A 19,424-nucleotide genomic window follows, 5' to 3' on the forward strand; every position below is an offset into this window, starting at 1 on the left:
GGACTACCTCGGCTAAGCTGCCTAGGCTTCGCCTTTGACATCTAAGCGGAGGGGTGAAAGGAGGAAGAAAAAAAATAAGGTAAAAAAGAAAATAAAAGAAGAAAATGAGAGAATAAAAAAAGTCAGCTTTTGGGGCGGGAGGAAGAAGAAAAAAAACAGAAAGAAGAGGATTTTTTTTTTTAAAACATGACAACTATGTCCCTACGGCTTAGGCATGGACAACCTAAGCAGCCTAGGTAAAAAAATTGGGCCCTACCGCTTAGACCCATAAGCCTAGGCGGTGGCCCTACGCCTAACCAACCTAGGTGGCCTAGGCGGAGCCTAGGCGCAGCTTTTGACAACTAAACCTGTATATGAAATATCTGAAAACTCCCTTGGGTGTTAAGTGTTGCTTAGACGTTGCCTAGGCATAAACAAAAACTTATAGTTGTTTAAAACTAAAATTATAAAACTCATAAAAATAAGAAAAAATCTGAAAGAGCCTAAATATTTCAAAATAAACTATTAAAACATTACCATGATGTTTTAAAGTTAAAAAAATAAATATAGAAATACTGTTGTAGGTGCCCACACATCTAGGCACTAGGCCTATACCTAGGCGCTTCTAGCATGTACAACTTCCTTCTATTGAAACATTCGAGCACCGAATGAGGATGTCATTGGCATGAAGTGGACACTTTTAACTGTTAAATCTATAGCCCTTCAACACCATTCTATGTGGTGTATGTAGGAAGGATTTGTGGGCACTGTTTCGATGACAGGAGGCTAAACCGGGTTGTTGAAGAGCCTGGTTTTGCCTTAGAACCAGGTTTTTGGCAAAAAAAAATTAAAGTTTTTATACTAAAAAGTGAAACAATAAAAAAAAGGTCCAACTATTTTCCAGCTGACCACTAGCCAAAAATGGCTGGGATGATACCGGCCATTGACCAGACACCAGCCGAAAAATGGCCGGGCTAGTACCGCCCTTGCCGGATGGCATCAGCCCAGCCATTTTCTAGCCAGCGCCTGGCCAAAAAATGGCCAGGCATTCAAAAAATTATAAAAAAGTATGACACCCAGCTGATCTAATCAGAATTGATAGAGTTCTGAAATCTGTTCTGACACCTATCCCAAAACCAGAATTCTTGAAAAAAATCATCAAAATTCCAATATGGATCCAAATTGTGTGAGTTTTGATTCTAAAATGGTACTCTAGAGGATGCACAAGAGGAAACAAAAAAAATCAAAACTCACAAATGACTTGTTCCAAAGGAAGATAATGTTAGCAGCCAAAGACGTCAGTGCATGCTGCAGTTCTTTATTTCTTCAATTCCAACTTCCATGTGCCTCCAAAGAGTCTTCAACATCTTTCGCACAGCCAACCAGGCTCTGATGCCAGCTACAAAATGAGAGGGACAAAGAGAAACAAGAAAGTATGGGAGCAATAGAATTCTTCTTCATGTATTCAATACTCCCCTTAGGGTTACAATGCAAAGATTTTCTAAAGGGTCAACCCCTTAGAAATATACTCCTCAAATGTTCTCCTACAACCTATCAAATCAAGTATACAGGAAAGAAGGTTAAAAGACATTACAAACTGAATAAAACAGAAAAATGTCACATATTACTAACAATATACTAAGAACTATAATACAAAACATCTCTTTTTCACACTTAAATGAGTATATAGCGATTGAAAGATAAGACAAGGATGAATTTCTGATGGTCATTTGACATGCCTGTTATGCATGACCTACATTGTAACGCCCCAATTTTTTAAATTGAAAATTTAAGATTTTTTTTTCTTTACACGATTTTCAAGAAAGCAGTGAAAATTCTTTTTAAACACGGTTCAAGCCTTGGGCAAGTTATAGTTCCTAACTCACACGTGTTAGACTAAAAATAACTGAATCAAACCATGAATTGAATTGAAATAAATCAAAGTGTTAGTCTCACTTATTCGGAGTTTACAAGTTCAAAGAATTCAAATCATAACTAATAAATAGTTCAAGTCGTCCCAGAAGCCCTAAAGAAATGCGACTCTCTTCGCACTACCCTGAGACTCTCTCCATCACTAGCCAACTTACTCGTTACTTGAAAATATTAAAAGAGCATTAACAATAGCTCTTAAGGAAACACCCTACAACATAGGCATGAAAAAAATACAAACACACAACGCATACATCTTTCCCAAAACAGATAATTCGTAGCATGACTTTAACATAACATATAAACACAAGGTTCATGATTACAACAATGATAAATATAAGCATACATGATTTCACAATTAACCATTCTTACCCTCAAGTAACGAACCTTCATCCACATCATTAATAATCCATATATGCCAACATATTCATGAACTTGAAATCATACATGACATGTATAGACATTTATGCCAATATTCAATGAAATACTTAAACACTTATAAACCTCACCTAATGCATTATTACATTGTTACTCTTTCTCTGTCCTGTAAGGGTACACTCCTAGGAACTTAACTCCAACTCAGCAATCAGATGGGGTGTTTATTGTGCTATGTATTTTAATTTCTCAATTGATTTGAAGAGACTGAAAAATATTCACTAGAGCAGTCTGTGACTGAGAGAAACTCATAGTGGTCTAGGAAATCGATTTCTACTCTGCAGAGTTACAGGACTTGCCTACCTAGGCCTCTTTGGCAGTTCAGCCCCCCTACAATCGACGACTAAAGACCAAGGAGGCGTCTTTGCCCTGCAAAAAGAACAATTGTTAGTCGGTCGTATGTACCTCCTACCCTCTCCAAGGTAGGTCAGGGTTCAAATGGGCTATTAAGTGTTATTATACTGGGTTCAACTAAAACACTGGGTGTACTCAACACTGGGCTCCTTATCCCTAAACTCCACTCTGGGTAGCTTATCACATTGCCTCACAAGGTATGAACCCATACCTCTGAACTTCCCTCAAGTGCAACTAGATATAGCCCATTCAATCTATCTCAAGGTACATACTCCCATTTAAGGAACTCTCGAGAGTTATGCCTCTTTAAGGCTTAAGTGTGTATGAGTATGTTTATTATCAACTTAACTTGGTGTTCACTAGCACTCTTGGTTCCACTGAACCTGGCTCACCTGCGAGCCCAGTGAATACATGTATTATATGACTTATAATACATCACATGTTACATATCACACTACATTATGCAAGAGACTCATTTCAATATAGCATGAACCATGAATTATATAAAATAACACATGTATGCCTATGCACACTATATTACTCATTTATCATGCTTAAAACTCATATTAACATGAAGTCTCATATATCACCATGCATAATTAATCAACATGCTTGTATACAACATAAACATGAAACATCACATTTTAAAAAATACATGATCAATATCCCATGTCATAAGCAAGCATATGATTTTAAACAAAACAGGTTCATAAGACATAACATTGTCCAAAACCAGGGACTGCATATATCAATTTTTTGTTGTTGTTCACGAGTCTATTAGATCATCATACCGAACATATCAGAACCCATAAAAATTCACAGTCATACAAGAGGGTATTAGCTCTCATATACAAGTGATACTCAAAGAAAAACAATTTTGTTTGCCCGTAGAAATTTTTGGACCAAAAAACTATTTTTTTGTTCTGTCAGAACCTGACAGAAATTTGCTTCATAAAGAAGCAGTCACCAGACCCAATCCGAGAGGGATATCAACCTCTTAAATTTTTTTGGTGTTAGCTATAATTGTTAACTTTTAAAAGCATCAAAGTTTACAGAAAAACTCCATTATATGAATTTTCTAATTTTCTGGACCTGACCCTATCTGAGACAGTTTTAAATCCAGATTTTTTGCAGAATCCTGAATTTCACACGACTTGTCAAATTTATCCATATAATGGCCATAACATATCCAAAAATCAATCATAAACACTAAACAATTAATTTATTGCATTTTCTACAATACCGACTATTGAAAACTGCTCTGCACAGAAGGCAAAATTTCTGTCTTGTGTTATAGCAGTCATAACCCTCAATTTCGTATCACTACTGGGGCCCATTTTTTTTCTGAGACACCTCCCAGATGTTTGGAAGGTCTCCGTAAAAAGGTTTGGCAAGAGGTGATTCGGTTTGAAAGCTAAAATTATTTTACCACAATGAATCAATTAAGAAAATCATGACAGCATATGCATCACAATGTAAAACATGATAAATATAGGAAAACACAAGTATCAGCGTGCAATATTGATATACAATTATGCATCAACCATATATACAATATCTAAACATCATATAGATTCATAAAAACCTCACATGGTCATAAAATATGTTTCAGATCCTAAACTATCAATATAACTCATGATTTATGCACATAATAACTAGTTTAAGATGCTAGTATGCAAAATCATCATAAAACACATGAAATAAATTTGCAAGAACGTGAATCATATTGTAACTACATGAAAAAAAACAAATATTGGAAACAATGACCTACTACTCTTAAATCATGTAGGAACATGAAACTATGCATTTCACAATACCCAATTTTTCGATTTGGCAGTTTGGGCATAGTTTTATCGAAAACGTATTTTTAAATCCGTTTCAAAGCATGGTAGTGATTTAAAAATAATTTTAAAACACTTTTCTAACTTATTTCAGGTCTGATCCACTATGGACCAACTCGTAAAATTGGCAAGACGCATGATTTATGTGCTTGCATTCGATCTATAGCTATGAGTAAGATGAATCATACCTTAACCGAGTTTCTGGATGTTCTAACGTCTTTGTCTTCCGTCTTAGCACCTTGGAGCAACTTTAATGGCTACTGAAAAAACTCTAAGATAGAAGAAGAAGATGGTAGAGAGAGATTAGAGAATTCTAATGAGAATGGGAGAGAGAAAGAGAACTAACCTTGTTAATCATTCTCGTGAAGATCTCTATTTATAGATGGACTTAGACAAGAGTCACATCTCTGATATAAGAGGTTAGTATTTATTAGTCTTCTTTATTAATAAAACAAAAAAATAAATTATGGGTCCTAGCTTATTGGATTTTGAAATTTATTAAGCTAGAGAAAGAAAGGTGGAGACTTCTTATCCTGGCTTGGGCTCTAGTGACAGGGGAACCTTTCGGGAGACCTACAGACTCAAAGACTCAACAAAATTTAACGTTTAAATAGTCGATTCGATAGCCTTCGAAACGTAGATCATCGTGGTAGTCTTAGATTTAATCGTACACACACGGATCAACAAAAAAAATGAGTCGATGCTGAAAAGTATTGATTTTTGACCTACAATTAGGCATAGACTTCGGTCGATGATAAAATGCTCAAATCAACACCAATTTGGGTGCGTAGATAGTTGATTTCGATGCCCTTGAAATGAGGAACGTCAATGTCGACTCCGATTTAATAGATGAGTCATTGATCGGCCGAAATTTCTATCGAAACAGTAATGATGTTGTTCGGAGTGTCCCACCCTATGGTTTCAATCTATTTAAGATTGGATCAAATGACCAAATTAAGTTCGGTCCAAACTCCTTAATTAAGAGTCCAAACCCAAAATCTAATCCAAACCCATATTGGATCTAGTTAATATAGTTTAGATCTATATCCAATATATCTGAAATCCATTAATTAATCAAAATATGTATTGGATCCAAATACTAATGTTTAGATCCATATATGACCTATCCAGAATCTATTATTTTAAAAGCAATACCAAATGACTTGGGATCCACCTGGAGGATCTCTATGTGTTCTGGAGTCGCCACTTGGCGTAGAGATGGTGCCAATGTCCATTATACCCTTGACCACCTCCATGCCCCCTGTGGGCCCCGCACTAACACGTGACACTCCATTGGGCTGGGCGTGACCCTCTGGGCCCCATATGCCATTGTGGCACCCTATTAGGACTCTAGGTTAAGTCCAAATACAATTCGGTCAATTTTGAAAAATCTATTTCTGGATCTGATCCAAGTAGAAAAACCCAAAATAGAGGTCAGTCCAATTTGAAAAATGCATTTTATGATTTTAACCAAAATTCAAAATCGCCAAATTGGATCGCCTACAAGATTTACGGCTCATAACGGATCTAACTAAAGTCCTAGTTCAACTTAAACTCTTGAATTTTGCCTGATTTTAACATGAATTTAACTTGAATTTCGCTTGAATTTAAAAGTTAAGATAAAAAAAATTTACAAGTGTTACATACATGGAGTACAACAACCTAGGAAAAGGCTTCACACAAACTTTCTTTATACTGCCAAATCAATTCCCATTTTCCCTAAAACTTCCCACCTAAACTTTGATCTCCTTACAAAAGAAAAGAGAATCCCATCAAAGTACTGCTAAAAAAGGTGAGTATTAGGGTTTCTGCCTATGTAGTCAAAAGCGATAGGTGGTGCCTAGTCAGTAGACCCCTAAAAGGACTAGGTGGGACTAGTCGGTACCATAATTAGAAAATAAAAAATGTATATAAAATATACATAAATATATGTTTAATTCTTTTCATAATAAGATGTTTCTTTCACACCAAGTACAAAATTACACATGCTTTCACAAAATATACATATATATAACCACACACACACACATATGTATGTATGTATGTATGTATGTATGTATGTATGTATGTATGTATGTATGTATGTATGTATGTATGTATGTATGTATGTATGTATGTATGTATGTATGTATGTATGTATGTATGTATGTATGTTCAATTATTCATAACATATATAACTAACAAAATATTAAAAATTGATTTTAACACACATATACACGAATACGAATACACACATATATATTTATATATACAAAAAAAATCAGGCTTTCACAGCAAAAATCATAGAAGCATAGTAAAACATATATAAATAACATGTTGCATAATCAGTAATATTAAACATGCTTTCAGGATTTTATAAATAAATTCACAGAAACCCACATCGATATACAATTAAAATCAACACATATTTATCTCATTTTCAGCCTTTAATAGAAAAAATGCATCAGAAGAAAGCACACTATATAAAAAACTTAAAATTAACTGGGCATGATTTCAACGTTTCACAAAAAAGGTCCCAAAAGCAAAGTAACACACACACACGCATATATATATATATATATATATATATATATATATATATATGCATGCTTTCATCATTTCATAGAACAAATCACCAGAAAACATGCACATATATATAATTATATATAAAAAAATAACAAACTACATGTAATAATAATAAAAAATGACTAACCTGCCCGCCCTCACACCTAGGCGAGGGCAGCTTAGTTGCCAACTAGGTGCCCTAGTCGGTGCCTAGTCAGCAAAATTAGTACATTTTAAGGTACCCACCTAGGAATTGCAAAGCCTAGACATTTTACTTGTGCCTAGGCTGACTAGTCGGCACTTTTGACTACATAGGGTTTTACTGTAGCATTTTTTTTCAGAGTCATAATAAGATAAGTGATTAACACATACTTTAAGAGAAATTCATTCAGAAAGAGGAGGAGAGAAGAAAGGAAAGCAAGTTTTGATTTCCAAAAATAGTTCACTTAGTACTCTCTGTAATGAAATATGCGGAAAAACAAAGAGTGCGTTAAGCACTTACAATATCCACTAATGAATAAACAAAAAGGGCTAACACCCAAACCCACAAGAGACAACACAACATAAAAATATAAATGTCTCTTATTGAAAAGAGAGAGAGCTCTCAAGAGTAAAAAATACAAGAGGGGTTCACCCCTATATATACACAAAAGAATGAGAGGAGGAGTGGCCTTATGGCCTTAAAAGAAGAGCTACCTAGGGGGCTCCCCATGGAGTCGTTGGGAGCCCCCAACGGTCACAAATGTGACCGTTGGGGGCCCCATCGACTCCATGGTGGGGCCCCTTATGTGTACAAAAGAACAAATAAAAAAGAGAAAAAATAAAGTGCAAAATAATTACAAAAATAAAAGTAAAATAACAAGTACCCCTATCGGGTACTTGTGAAATGTCTAAAATACCCCTATTGGGTATATTAGACAATATATATATATATATATATATATATTACAGATGTATTTTAACACCCTCCCTCAAGCTTTACGGGGATATAACCGAAAGCTTGTTAAGGAGAAACAAAAAACGAGGAGCAACACGGGCTTTAGTGAAGAAGTCCGCCAACTGGTACTCGAATGTGACGTAAGAAAGTGCTATGGTTCCTCTTAGGTATTCATCACGTACGTAATGATAGTCCATCTCAATATGCTTAGTACGCTCATGGAAGGTGTGATTGCTGGCGATATAAATTGCGCTTTTGTTGTCACAACACATCTTCGAAGGAGTAGAGATGACAATGCCCATATCACTGAGGAGACTTCTTAGCCATACAAGTTCCATGGTTGTAGTGACCATAGCACGATATTCCGCTTCCGTTGAGGACAAGGATACTTTATGCTGCTTCTTGCATCTCCAAGAAATCATAGTCACCTAAGAAAACACAAAAACCCGTAGTTGAGACTCGGTCATTGGGATTTCCTCCCCAATCCGCATCAGTATAAGCAATTAAATCAAGTGATGAGGAGGATGAAAGAAAAACTCCCTTAGTTATGGTGTTTTTGATGTATCTGACGATCCTTAAGACTACACTCATGTGCACAGTTGTAGGTGCATGTTGAAACTGACTAACAGAGTGGACGGCATGAGCTATGTCTGGCCAAGTGATGGATAAGTAGGTTAGAGACCCAACAAGTTGCCGATAGGGAGTAGGATCCTCGAGAGGTGTTCCATCTTCCAATCTTAACTTTGCATTGATGACTTCAGGGGTTTCTATCTTCTTATCATCGGAGATACCAGACTTGAAACAAATGTCAACAGCAAGTTTTATCTGAGAGAGAATGTACCATCGAGGAGAGTACGCCACTTCAATTCCTAAAAAATATCTTAAGAAACCAAGGTCAGACATGTCAAAATTTTCTTTTAAAACTTTCTTAATATCATTAATTCCTTGCTCATCACTTCCAGTGATGATCATATCATCAACATAAAGTAGTAAAATAACCACTAAAGACCCTGCACTTTTCACAAACAAAGTAGTGTCAGTATAACATGAACGAAAATTCAAACTTGTCATTACATTACTAAATCTATCATGACAAGCCTTTGGGGCTTGTTTTAAACCATATAATGCCTTTTTAAGTTTGAGAATTTTATTTTTACCAATACATACTCCTGGTGGGGGATCCATGTAAACTTCTTCATTTAATTCGCCATTTAGGAATGCATTCTTGACATCAAGTTGATAGATAGGCCATTTTTTGACTGACGCAACGACGATAAGAGTCCTAACACTGGTCATCCTAGCTACGGGTGCGAAGGTTTCTTCATAATTTATACCGTATTCTTGAGCATATCCTTTAGCTACTAACCGGGCTTTATAACGTTCTAATGAACCATCACTTTTGGTTTTAATTTTGAAGACCCATCTACATCCAATTGATTTCTTTCCAGTGGGTAAAGAAGTTATTTCCCAAGTTTTTGCCTTTTCAAGGGCACTAAGCTCTAAATTCATGGCTTCAACCCATTGGGGAATGTTTTTGGCTTCATTATAGTGTGAAGGTTCATGAAATGAGTGCAACGCAATTAGACACGCTCTATACCTTGGAGTTAGGGACTCATAGGAAACAAACCTATTAGGAGGATTGGAGATTCGACCGAATCTCCTTAAAGAGGTTTCTTCTATGTTGGATCCTTGAGAGTATTTTTCTAAGATGCTTATTTGAGCTTGTTGACCACGCCTAACATAGGTTTGTATTGGTCTATCACTTTCATCTATAACATTGTCAAGAGGAATATCCTCTAGGTCATTCAACGACTCATTAGAGATTTCCTCTTCTTGAGGAGTCTCATCTTCTTGGGAGAGAAGATCAAATAAAAAAGCATATTCACTTTCGTTAATATCTTTAGTTTTCACAAAACCATTTTCATTTTCCAAAAAGGTTACATCTTTAGATACATAGAGTTTGTTATTTTTCAAGTCAAAACATCTAAAACCCTTTTGATGATTTTCTCCATACCCTAAGAAAACACATTCAATAGCTTTAGGAGATAATTTGTCTCTTTTATTTGTAAGGACAAAACATTTACACCCAAAAATTCTTAATCTATTGAAATCAGGTGTTCTTTCAAATAGTTTTTCATATGGAGATGTATTTTGTAAGGATGAAGATATCATTTTATTTATCAAGTAAGTTGAGGTTAAAGCGGCTTCGGCCCAAAAACTCTTTGGAATTTCCTTGGAAATAAGGAGTGTCCTAGTGGTTTCCATGATGTGTCTATGCTTTCTTTCGGCCAAACCGTTTTGTTGAGGAGTCCTAGGACACGATCTTTGATGACAAATTCCATTCACTTCTAAATAATTTTGAAATTCATTTGATAGATATTCTCCACCCGAATCAGATCTAAGAGTAGAGATATTACTTGAAAATTGATTTTTGACTATCATATGAAATTTTTTGAAGAAGTCAAAGACTTCGGATTTTAAATTGAGAAAGTTGATCCACACATACCTAGTGTAGTCATCAATGAAAGTAACGTAATAGGAGTACCCTCCTTTAGACATGACCGGGGAAGGACCTCAAACGTCCAAATGGACTAACTCAAAAGGTCTTTTGGACACAAAAGTTCGATTTGGAAAAAGAGTGGATTTCATTTTGCCAAAAATACAACTCTTGCAAACAAAATGTTTCTCATTACAAAATTTCTTTCCAAATGGAAAGGAGTACATTTTTGAGAAATTTGGATGTCCAAATCTTTGATGCCAAATTTCAATATTTTTATTTTGGACATGGTTACAAAAAGAGTTAGTGGGAAGTTTCAAGTTGCTCATATAATAGAGATCTCCCCTCCTATGGCCTTGCCCAATCTGCTTCCTGGACCGGAGATCCTGTATAGAGCAATCCTTAGTTGAGAAGGAGATTTCACATCCATGATAACATATTTGAGCAACAGAGAGGAGATTTAAATTAAGTTGAGGTACCACTCTCACGTTTGGCACAAAGAAATCTTTGGAAAAATTTAAAGTTCCAAAACTTTTTACTTGTAAAGATGTACCATCGACAGTTGAAACATAGGAGTTTTTATAGTTATTACACAAATCGGAAAGCTCATTTTCAAGCGGGGTCATATGAAATGAAGCTCCAGAGTCAAGGATCCAAGAAGACATACCTGGAGGAGAGGAAGAAGCTATGGCGGCACTCGATGTTGATGGTATCTTGAGTAGAGTTTGTAGTGCTTCCGATAGTTGAGCAAGAGAAAAAGACTCCTTCCCTTTGATTGTTTCCTCTTTCTTTTGAGTAGCTTCTTCAACGGAAGCAACCTTATTTTTAGGTGCTTCATTCAACTTGGGGCAATTAGGTCTTATATGACCCGGTTCTTGGCAATGATGGCAAATGACTTTTCTATAGTTGCCATTATAATTATTTTGCCTTCCAAAATGTGGAGGTTTATAGGCTTTCACATGGTTGTCGGGTTTCGATACGGCCAAAACATCATCTCCTCCTTTAATCATGCCAAGACGAGTTTCTTCTTGGCATATTTCGGCTATGGCATCTTCCAAGGGAAGATGCTTAGATCTATGAAGAAGGGAAGATCTAACTTGTTCATATTCGGGCCTAAGCCCATGTAAAAATTGGAAAAAATACTCTTTTTCCATTTGTTCTCTTCTTAATTCCACATCCACACTAGAAACCCACTTTGGTTCTAGTAAAGATAGTTCATCCCATAAGGGTCCAAGAGTGCTAAAGTAGTCTCTTACACTCATTTCTCCTTGCTTGATAGTCCGGATTTTTTCTTGAAGAAAGAATTGACGAGCAAGGTCTTTTTGAGTAAACATACCTTTCATAAAGAACCATGCTTCGTTAGCCATCTGAAACTTAGCAATGTTGGCGCAAATCTTGAGCTCCACATTGTTCATAAACCAAGCAAGAATCTTGGCATGCTTACTTTCCCAATCTTCCACTTTAGATTGGTGATCTTCAATAGCCTTCATGCAGGCATTTCCTTCAAGAGCTTTTTCTTGATCACCATCCATCTTAGTGAGTTGGAGTTGTGATTCCGGAATGGTGCCCATAACGTATCCCCAAAGTTTTTTACCTTTGAGGTTGTTCTCCATGGCGGCGGCCCACATCATGTAGTTGGGGCCATTGAGCTTGAAGGAGAGATCAATCTTTTGTTCCCCTTCCATTTAATCACTCACAAGAGGACAATCGAAGAGAGATACAACAAGAAAACAAAAATATAGCTACGCAACTAGCTATATTAAGAAGAAGAGCATACACAAGGCTCTGATACCATGTAATGAAATATGCAAAAAAACAAAGAGTGCGTTAAGCACTTACAATATCCACTAATGAATAAACAAAAAGGGCTAACACCCAAACCCACAAGAGACAACACAACATAAAAATATAAATGTCTCTTATTGAAAAGAGAAAGAGCTCTCAAGAGTAAAAAATACAAGAGGGGTTCACCCCTATATATGCACAAAAGAATGAGAGGAGGAGTGGCCTTATGGCCTTAAAAGAAGAGCCACCTAGGGGGCTCCCCATGGAGCCGTTGGGAGCCCCCAACGGTCACAAATGTGACCGTTGGGGGCCCCATCGACTCCATGGTGGGGCCCCTTATGTGGACAAAAGAACAAATAAAAAAGAGAAAAAATAAAGTGCAAAATAATTACAAAAATAAAAGTAAAATAACAAGTACCCCTATCGGGTACTTGTGAAATGTCTAAAATACCCCTATTGGGTATATATATATATATATATATATATATATATATAGATTACACATGTATTTTAACACTCTCTGCAAGATATTAGATCAAGCATATCAAATATCTTTCAGGAAGAATGATAACTAAAAGCCCCTCCTAGATGACAAAAATACACACTGCAAGTGCATAATTATTGATAAGAATGAATATATTATTGCATATTTGCTATTTCCTCCAAAATCTTTCCACATTTTACTTGTGCTTCAAGAGCTAAATATTTCCTAATGTTATACATTCAGTAATACAAAAACCTTTTTTGCATGAAGCCAGTTAAGTATCCTGCTAATTGATTCTAGTCATAGTGGTGGAAAGTCAAGGAAATAGGTCTATGTGGACTCTATTATGTTTTTATTCTTAACTTCAGTTTTTATATATTGTGGTTGTTCATGTAAACTTACATCATCAAGTGAAGAATAGTTAATCAACTGAGAATAAAGGCTGAGCTGTTATATATTTTCTTAGGAGCGGAAGATAGAAGATATTGGTCAATCCAATTGGCATAAAGAATGTTTTGTGCCAACAAAGTCAGATGCACTTGTAGTTGCATTTCGAAAATGGCTGAGGAAGTACGCTAGTGGTCAAGTTGAATGGGGAAGAAAGTTTAGAGGAGACCTCCCTTTAACTGCTCCTCGAGAGCAGCTCATGGACAGGTATCTCATATTTTATGGTCTATTTTCTTGAGAAGGAACTTGCAATTAACTCTGTTTATAGGTGTTCCTGCTAGATTTAGCATTTTTCTTTTTTAAGTTGATATGAACACTTAGAATTTTCCTTTCCAAGTTTGTCACAGTCTCATCTACTGTTTTTTTCTTTTATTTAATACAATATGTATAGTGCTATATTTGTTAATACTTTAGCACTGTCCATGGTTATGATGAAATTTCTTTAGTCTGTCAACAATACAGCCTATTGCAACATAAGATTGTTCATTACTTGATGACACGTTAATGATGGTCATAATTATTGCTGCACTTCATTATACTTAAATCATGTTTAATGCTAATATTATTCTGTTGAACCTGTATCTCATTTGCCTTTATGAATCACTAATAAGCATGTATACATGTTATTGAGTGAAAAGAAATGCTCTTTCCGAATCCATCATAACTTCCGAGCTTCTCATGCATTTCATATGCATATCTTTTCTTCATTCTTTGCTAAATTTTTGTTGGATCCTTACCATTTTCAATTTCTTAAGAAAAGTTTGTTTTTGTATACATGTTTATTTTCTCTTCTTATGGTTAACTGTTTCCTTACCCTTTTTTGTCATCATGTTGTTTTCTTTTTTCATTCTTGGTATCACTAGACATAAGAGAGAAGAATTACATCCATCTGTTTTTCTACCTTTTTGTGTCATTGTTTTCTTTTCTTCTTTCATTCTTGGTATCACTCGACATAAGAGATAAGAAATGCATCCATTTTTCACCTTTATCTAAGACAATATTAGCACAGAACTGCAGTTATATTATTTTTACCTTTTTCATTGTAAGATCCATTGTTAGTTTGATCCTCTATAACCAGAAGTGAAGTTGTTCTTTTGAAGTGTTTCTCTGATTTTATAAGGTGAACTACCTAAAAGCATCCATTCTGGCGCAGCTTGATATTTGATGCTAAAGTACATTGAATTTCTTTTTCAACAAGGTAAACTAGTATTTAGACAACAACAGCCATTACTCCACAGCCTATAAACAAATTGCTATCCACTCAGTGGGCAATATTTTCATGAGGAACGGAAGAAATAGAACTAAGAATGAGGCCCTTCTACACAATCTAATTAGGTAATTTTCATCTTTGGATTTTACTAGTCATCAAATGCATAAACTAGCTCTCCACCTTATGACATTCATTTTTTATTTTTTTGCATCTTCCAACATGAATTTAAGGCTTAGGCCTTAGGGACTGTGAAGAATAACAAGAGGAAATTTTGAGGTAATTTCCTTTAGAAACAAAATGGACAGGTATCATGGAAACAGGGACTCTATGTTAGCTATAGCCGCCTACTTATAGTATAACGCAAACCTACTTATTAACACTTCTAATGAGGGGCTGGCGAGCACCATTAAGTGAAACCATCTGCATGGATTGCTGATAGAGTTCACCCTTGTGGAACTCCCTAGCTCGTTCTTCATCGGATTTTGTCTCGTGGTTTCTTTCCAATCATCGGATGATGATATGGACAAAGTCTCGTTCTGCACGTCCAAGTCTCATTGTCACTCTTTTCTCTATGTTGTTTGGAAGGTCAACTCACTCGCAGTTGCTTTCTTTTCGATGCTGAGCTCGCAAACTTGCTCACTTCATCAAGCTCTTGTAGTGGAGTGTAGACGATCACTCTACACTCGTTGCCTACTCTCGACTCTTCACTGCCCACTTCTAGCTTCTCTTCTATAGTGGCCCTTCAAGCCTTTGGTGTAGTTGAATTGAACATTGATCTTATGAACCGCATGCCCCACACTCCAGAAAGAGTACCTTATGTATGGAGTAATATGGATGGAGTCAGCCTTACTCCGAGTTTTGCTGACTTGGATGAAGTCAGCCTCATTGTGGCATGTTTCGAATAAAGGAGGGATCTCATTCTTAAGGGATACAAATGGTTGTATGCCTTGTATAGGGGTATGTTTGTCTTTTGCATGTAGATATTTTTGTCATTACTTGCTTTTCTCAAGGGTATTTTGGTCCACAGAATAAAACCCTAAGTTTCCATATGTAATACATTTCATGAGTGATTGAAAAAAAATCCATGATCGCCTCTCTCTCTTTACATTAGTTGATCCTTCTCTTCAATTTCTGTGCAGATGTTGCCAGAGGACCAAAATGTAGTCAAAAGCTATTTTAGTGTGATATTGGAGCACATTAGGGCTAGGGTCATAAAGGTTTTCCACCATCCTGCTGATGTCACACTACTTTCAAACCACTGGCCTAAGGTGAATTTAGGCGTCTTCATGTCCAAACCTTGGTGTATATTCTCAGAAGCTTGGCAGATCATAGAGGATGAGTACTTCATCAGCTAGATGTCAAAAATACCTTTGTCCAACCAGAATTAGGATCAGATATACCTATAGGAGCAGGGTAAGACAAAGAGGAAGATGAAGCGAATACTTGACTGTGTGAGAAGAAACTGGATTGGCTCTGGAAACCAAGTGAAAATTAGCCTTGGCCTCTGTAAGTACAGCTGCAGTTTATATCGATGATCCATTATCGAGAAATATAGTTCTCTCTTCAATTTTGGACAAGTATACTTCATATGACCTAGCATCTTTCAGTAATTGCATCTTACTGCACTCATATTTCTCTATTTCTCCATTACTCCTATGATATTCAAGTTACGCCACAATCTGCCAATAAATAACAAGATACCACTCTCTTGGAGTTATTTTCAATCAATCAATTCATGAAACACTTAGTGTGCACAAGAACAAGTTATGTCCACAATCTAGCAATAAATGATAAGATATCGCTCTCTAGGACTTATTCTCAGTCACAACAGTCAAATCATCAAATACTAAGTATGCATAAGTATACCAAGCAATTTCATCAATTTCAAAATCTAACTTCATATAAAATAGGCTGTGTGACTCGGCATGGAAGTTTCGATAACTTCCTGTTGTAATTCTCTTCTTTGGGCTTCAAATGCACCCCTTCCCATGGATGCTTTTATGGGGCAGAAGTCCAATTCCAAGAGCAAACATATCATCTTGGCTCATATCTGTTAATGGATCTGCAGCACAAGTTTAAGAAGAGATGGAATTCTTTGGAGACAAACGTCTTTTGTCATATTGAAGAAGAGGCTGTATTACATCTATTTTGGAAATGCTCCTTAGAATAGTTCTTCTCTTGGCAATAGGATAATGGATAGACAAGATTGATAGAATTGAATCTGTACAGCAAGCTAGGTACATGGATGAGGGTAATGGGAAGAAATCGTACTGTTTGGGAAATATGGAGAACCGCAACCTGGTGGCATTTTGGGAGGAAAGAAATAACAAAATATTTAAAGAAGCAACAGTCCTTGCGTGATTCACATGAAAACCCATTGCACTTTTAGACTGTTGTTTGAAGATCTGGAAGGATGAAGGATTTAAGCTGGACTGGAGTTTCGATAATCGGTGGACCAAAGTCCTCATTAGATGATCTAGTATAAGCTAACATTTGTTATTTTGGCTCATCTCTTATTGTTATATTAGGTTGCCTACTTGGTAACCATCTGAATTATTTCAATGAAAGAAATGCTTACATCTAAAAGAAAAGTACTGTCCCCACTACCATCATCTGTGTGTGTGCGTGGCATGCTGCTACTGTTTTCTGATCATTTCATAATTCTTCAAGATATGATGGATCAAATGGATCAGCTGTTCCTACATCAAACAAAAAGTACTCCCCATCTTTTTCCAATCATATTGTGGCTGGTAAGTGTCTGGAAATCCAAGATTAGGCTTTACAGCATGGTTTTCTTGACAAATTTTGGCTATAGAATGGCTACAAACAGTGGCAGGGTGCCTCCGGCTACCCAATGTCTATTTAAGCTATGTATCTATGCCATTTGTACACAAAAGAAGGGATAGGGAGGGTAAGGGATGGTGGTAAAGGCATTCAGTGGAAAGAAAGAAGGTTGTTTGAATGGTTCAGTTATGAGAAGAAATGACAAGGGCCTGTAAACCAGAATCATTTTAAAAACATAGCTTTTTGATGGTTTTAGAAGTCTCATTATTGGGTCCCAAAATATCATTACTTTTTTGAAGGACCAACAGAATTCCATTTTTGAAATTGTCAGCCAAACACCTCTTTTGCTCCCTCCCAATCCATATTATCCCTTATGCGCCTCTGGAACAAATTGGTAATATGTATTTCAATATTCATTTTTATTGAAGTATTCCTATCTTAAATATGAGAAGTTCAAAGCAGCTGAAAAAATAGTTCTCCCTGAATACAGCACAAAATCAGTTGAGTGGCTAATTTGCTTCTTTCTTCAGTCTACCAGATACCATGGGGAGCGCTCAATGTCTTTGTCAATCTTCCATCAAAGAAGAAACTTCATACTCCATACATCCAGATTGTTATAAACTAGAACATAAAAAATTCTACCATACATGTTGATCTGGTGTTGACTTAATTCCACAAACATTAAGCCATATATTTTGTATTTGGCAATAGCAGAAAGCCAGTTTTAGACTGTGTAGCTCAACACAAGTTGCTTGACCTGAAGATTCCGAAGGTTGGATATAGAGGTATCCACTGTATAACTAGTGCAATCAACTTGTAGTAGCGGGGATCTTATGATTTAGCTGTATTACGTGATTGATATGCTCACATTTGTCAATACTTTCAATCTGTAACTGTAGATTAGGTTTGTTCAGTTCTGAAAATTTTATTTTGCAACTGTTTCATTCGATGTCAGAAACATAGTTCCTTTCTTTTAGAGGTATCATATAAACTGTTGTAAATTCCACATCTTGAGGAATATGGGTATTCTTTCTCTCAGGTACTGGTCACACGTGGTGAACTGTAGTAGCTGCCAAGCAGCAGTACCAGCATTAAAGGCTGTAGAGGTTTGTCTGCAGGCCTTATCAATCGCATTGATCGGCATAGTTGCTGCTGCTAATTACACCATGATTTCAAGTCTCGCACGAAAAGCTCTTGTTTTTGCTGCAGTACTATGCTTCCTGACTTCTAAGTGGCTGGGTAGCTTCATCTACAAAACCTTTTATTTCCATGACTACAATCATGCTTTCAAATGAGTAGTACCATTTTATAATCAAATCTGTAAATTCTTCTTAAATAGCGGATGATTTAAATTTGGTTGTAAGCTCATTGGCCATTTTCTGTAGCCATTGCAAATTGTACATTGCAGCCATTCTTTATTAAGCTGTCATTTTTAGTGGCCACAATTAAGTTGATGTCATATATTGCTAGATAGTTGATGGGGATTGGGGAAGATGATCAACTGAGCATCGCTGGTAATTGCTTCCATTCACAAAGTTTTTAGGGTCCCGTTTTGATGAATATGAAGGATATCAAGGTGTTCCTGTATATTAGGCTAGACCTAGACTGACTTGGGCTTTGGCTTCATTCTTCTTCTTAGTAGCCAGCGTCTCAACTTGCTTGGAATAGCTATGTCTGGTTTTGACTTTACATGTTTTGTGATATTTTATTTTTATTTGACATCACATGGGCATTGTTGCCATCATCGTTCATCATTCATGGGATGTATACTGCACACATTTCTAACAAATTGTCACTTGGGTTTGTGTACCTGGTCTCAGATTCTTGAGCAAGGAAAAGATTGCCCAATATGTTCTGAGAATAAAGATTGTCCAAATATGTTATCTAAGTTTTGATTGTTAATGTGATTAAGTATTATTAGTGTTAACTGTTAAGGGTTGCATCACACTTGGAAGATGCTGGACAATTGAATATATGCCCTAATGTTGAGCCAGATCTAGATCCATATCCATCCATTGGAATAATTCAGACCAAACTGCAAATAAAACTTTTGGCAATGCTTTATGCATCAAACCTTGTTATGGAAGGGCCACACCTATAACTATGTTTTGCTATTAGACACTGTTGAATAGTTACAGCTAAAATAATCAGGAAAATGGTTGTTTAATCATATTTTTGTATCTTAGCATCAAGGCCCT

General features: G+C 36.2%; 1 protein-coding gene across 1 annotated transcript in view; it reads left to right on the forward strand.

The window, feature by feature from the left end:
• Positions 1-18,671, forward strand: part of ACD1-LIKE (ACD1-like protein) — a 64,810-nt gene extending 46,139 nt beyond the window's left edge. The window contains exons 6-7 of the mRNA XM_090017888.1: positions 13,252-13,439; positions 18,266-18,671. Of these exons, the coding sequence (XP_089874014.1) occupies positions 13,252-13,439; positions 18,266-18,521 (444 nt within the window). The 3' untranslated portion in view covers positions 18,522-18,671. The remainder of the gene's footprint in view (positions 1-13,251; positions 13,440-18,265) is intronic.
• Positions 18,672-19,424: the final 753 nt, after the last annotated feature.

This window comes from Nuphar pumila, chromosome 9 (assembly GCF_984573655.1).
Source record: "Nuphar pumila chromosome 9, dmNupPumi1.hap1.1, whole genome shotgun sequence".
NCBI classification, from domain to species: Eukaryota; Viridiplantae; Streptophyta; class Magnoliopsida; order Nymphaeales; family Nymphaeaceae; genus Nuphar; species Nuphar pumila.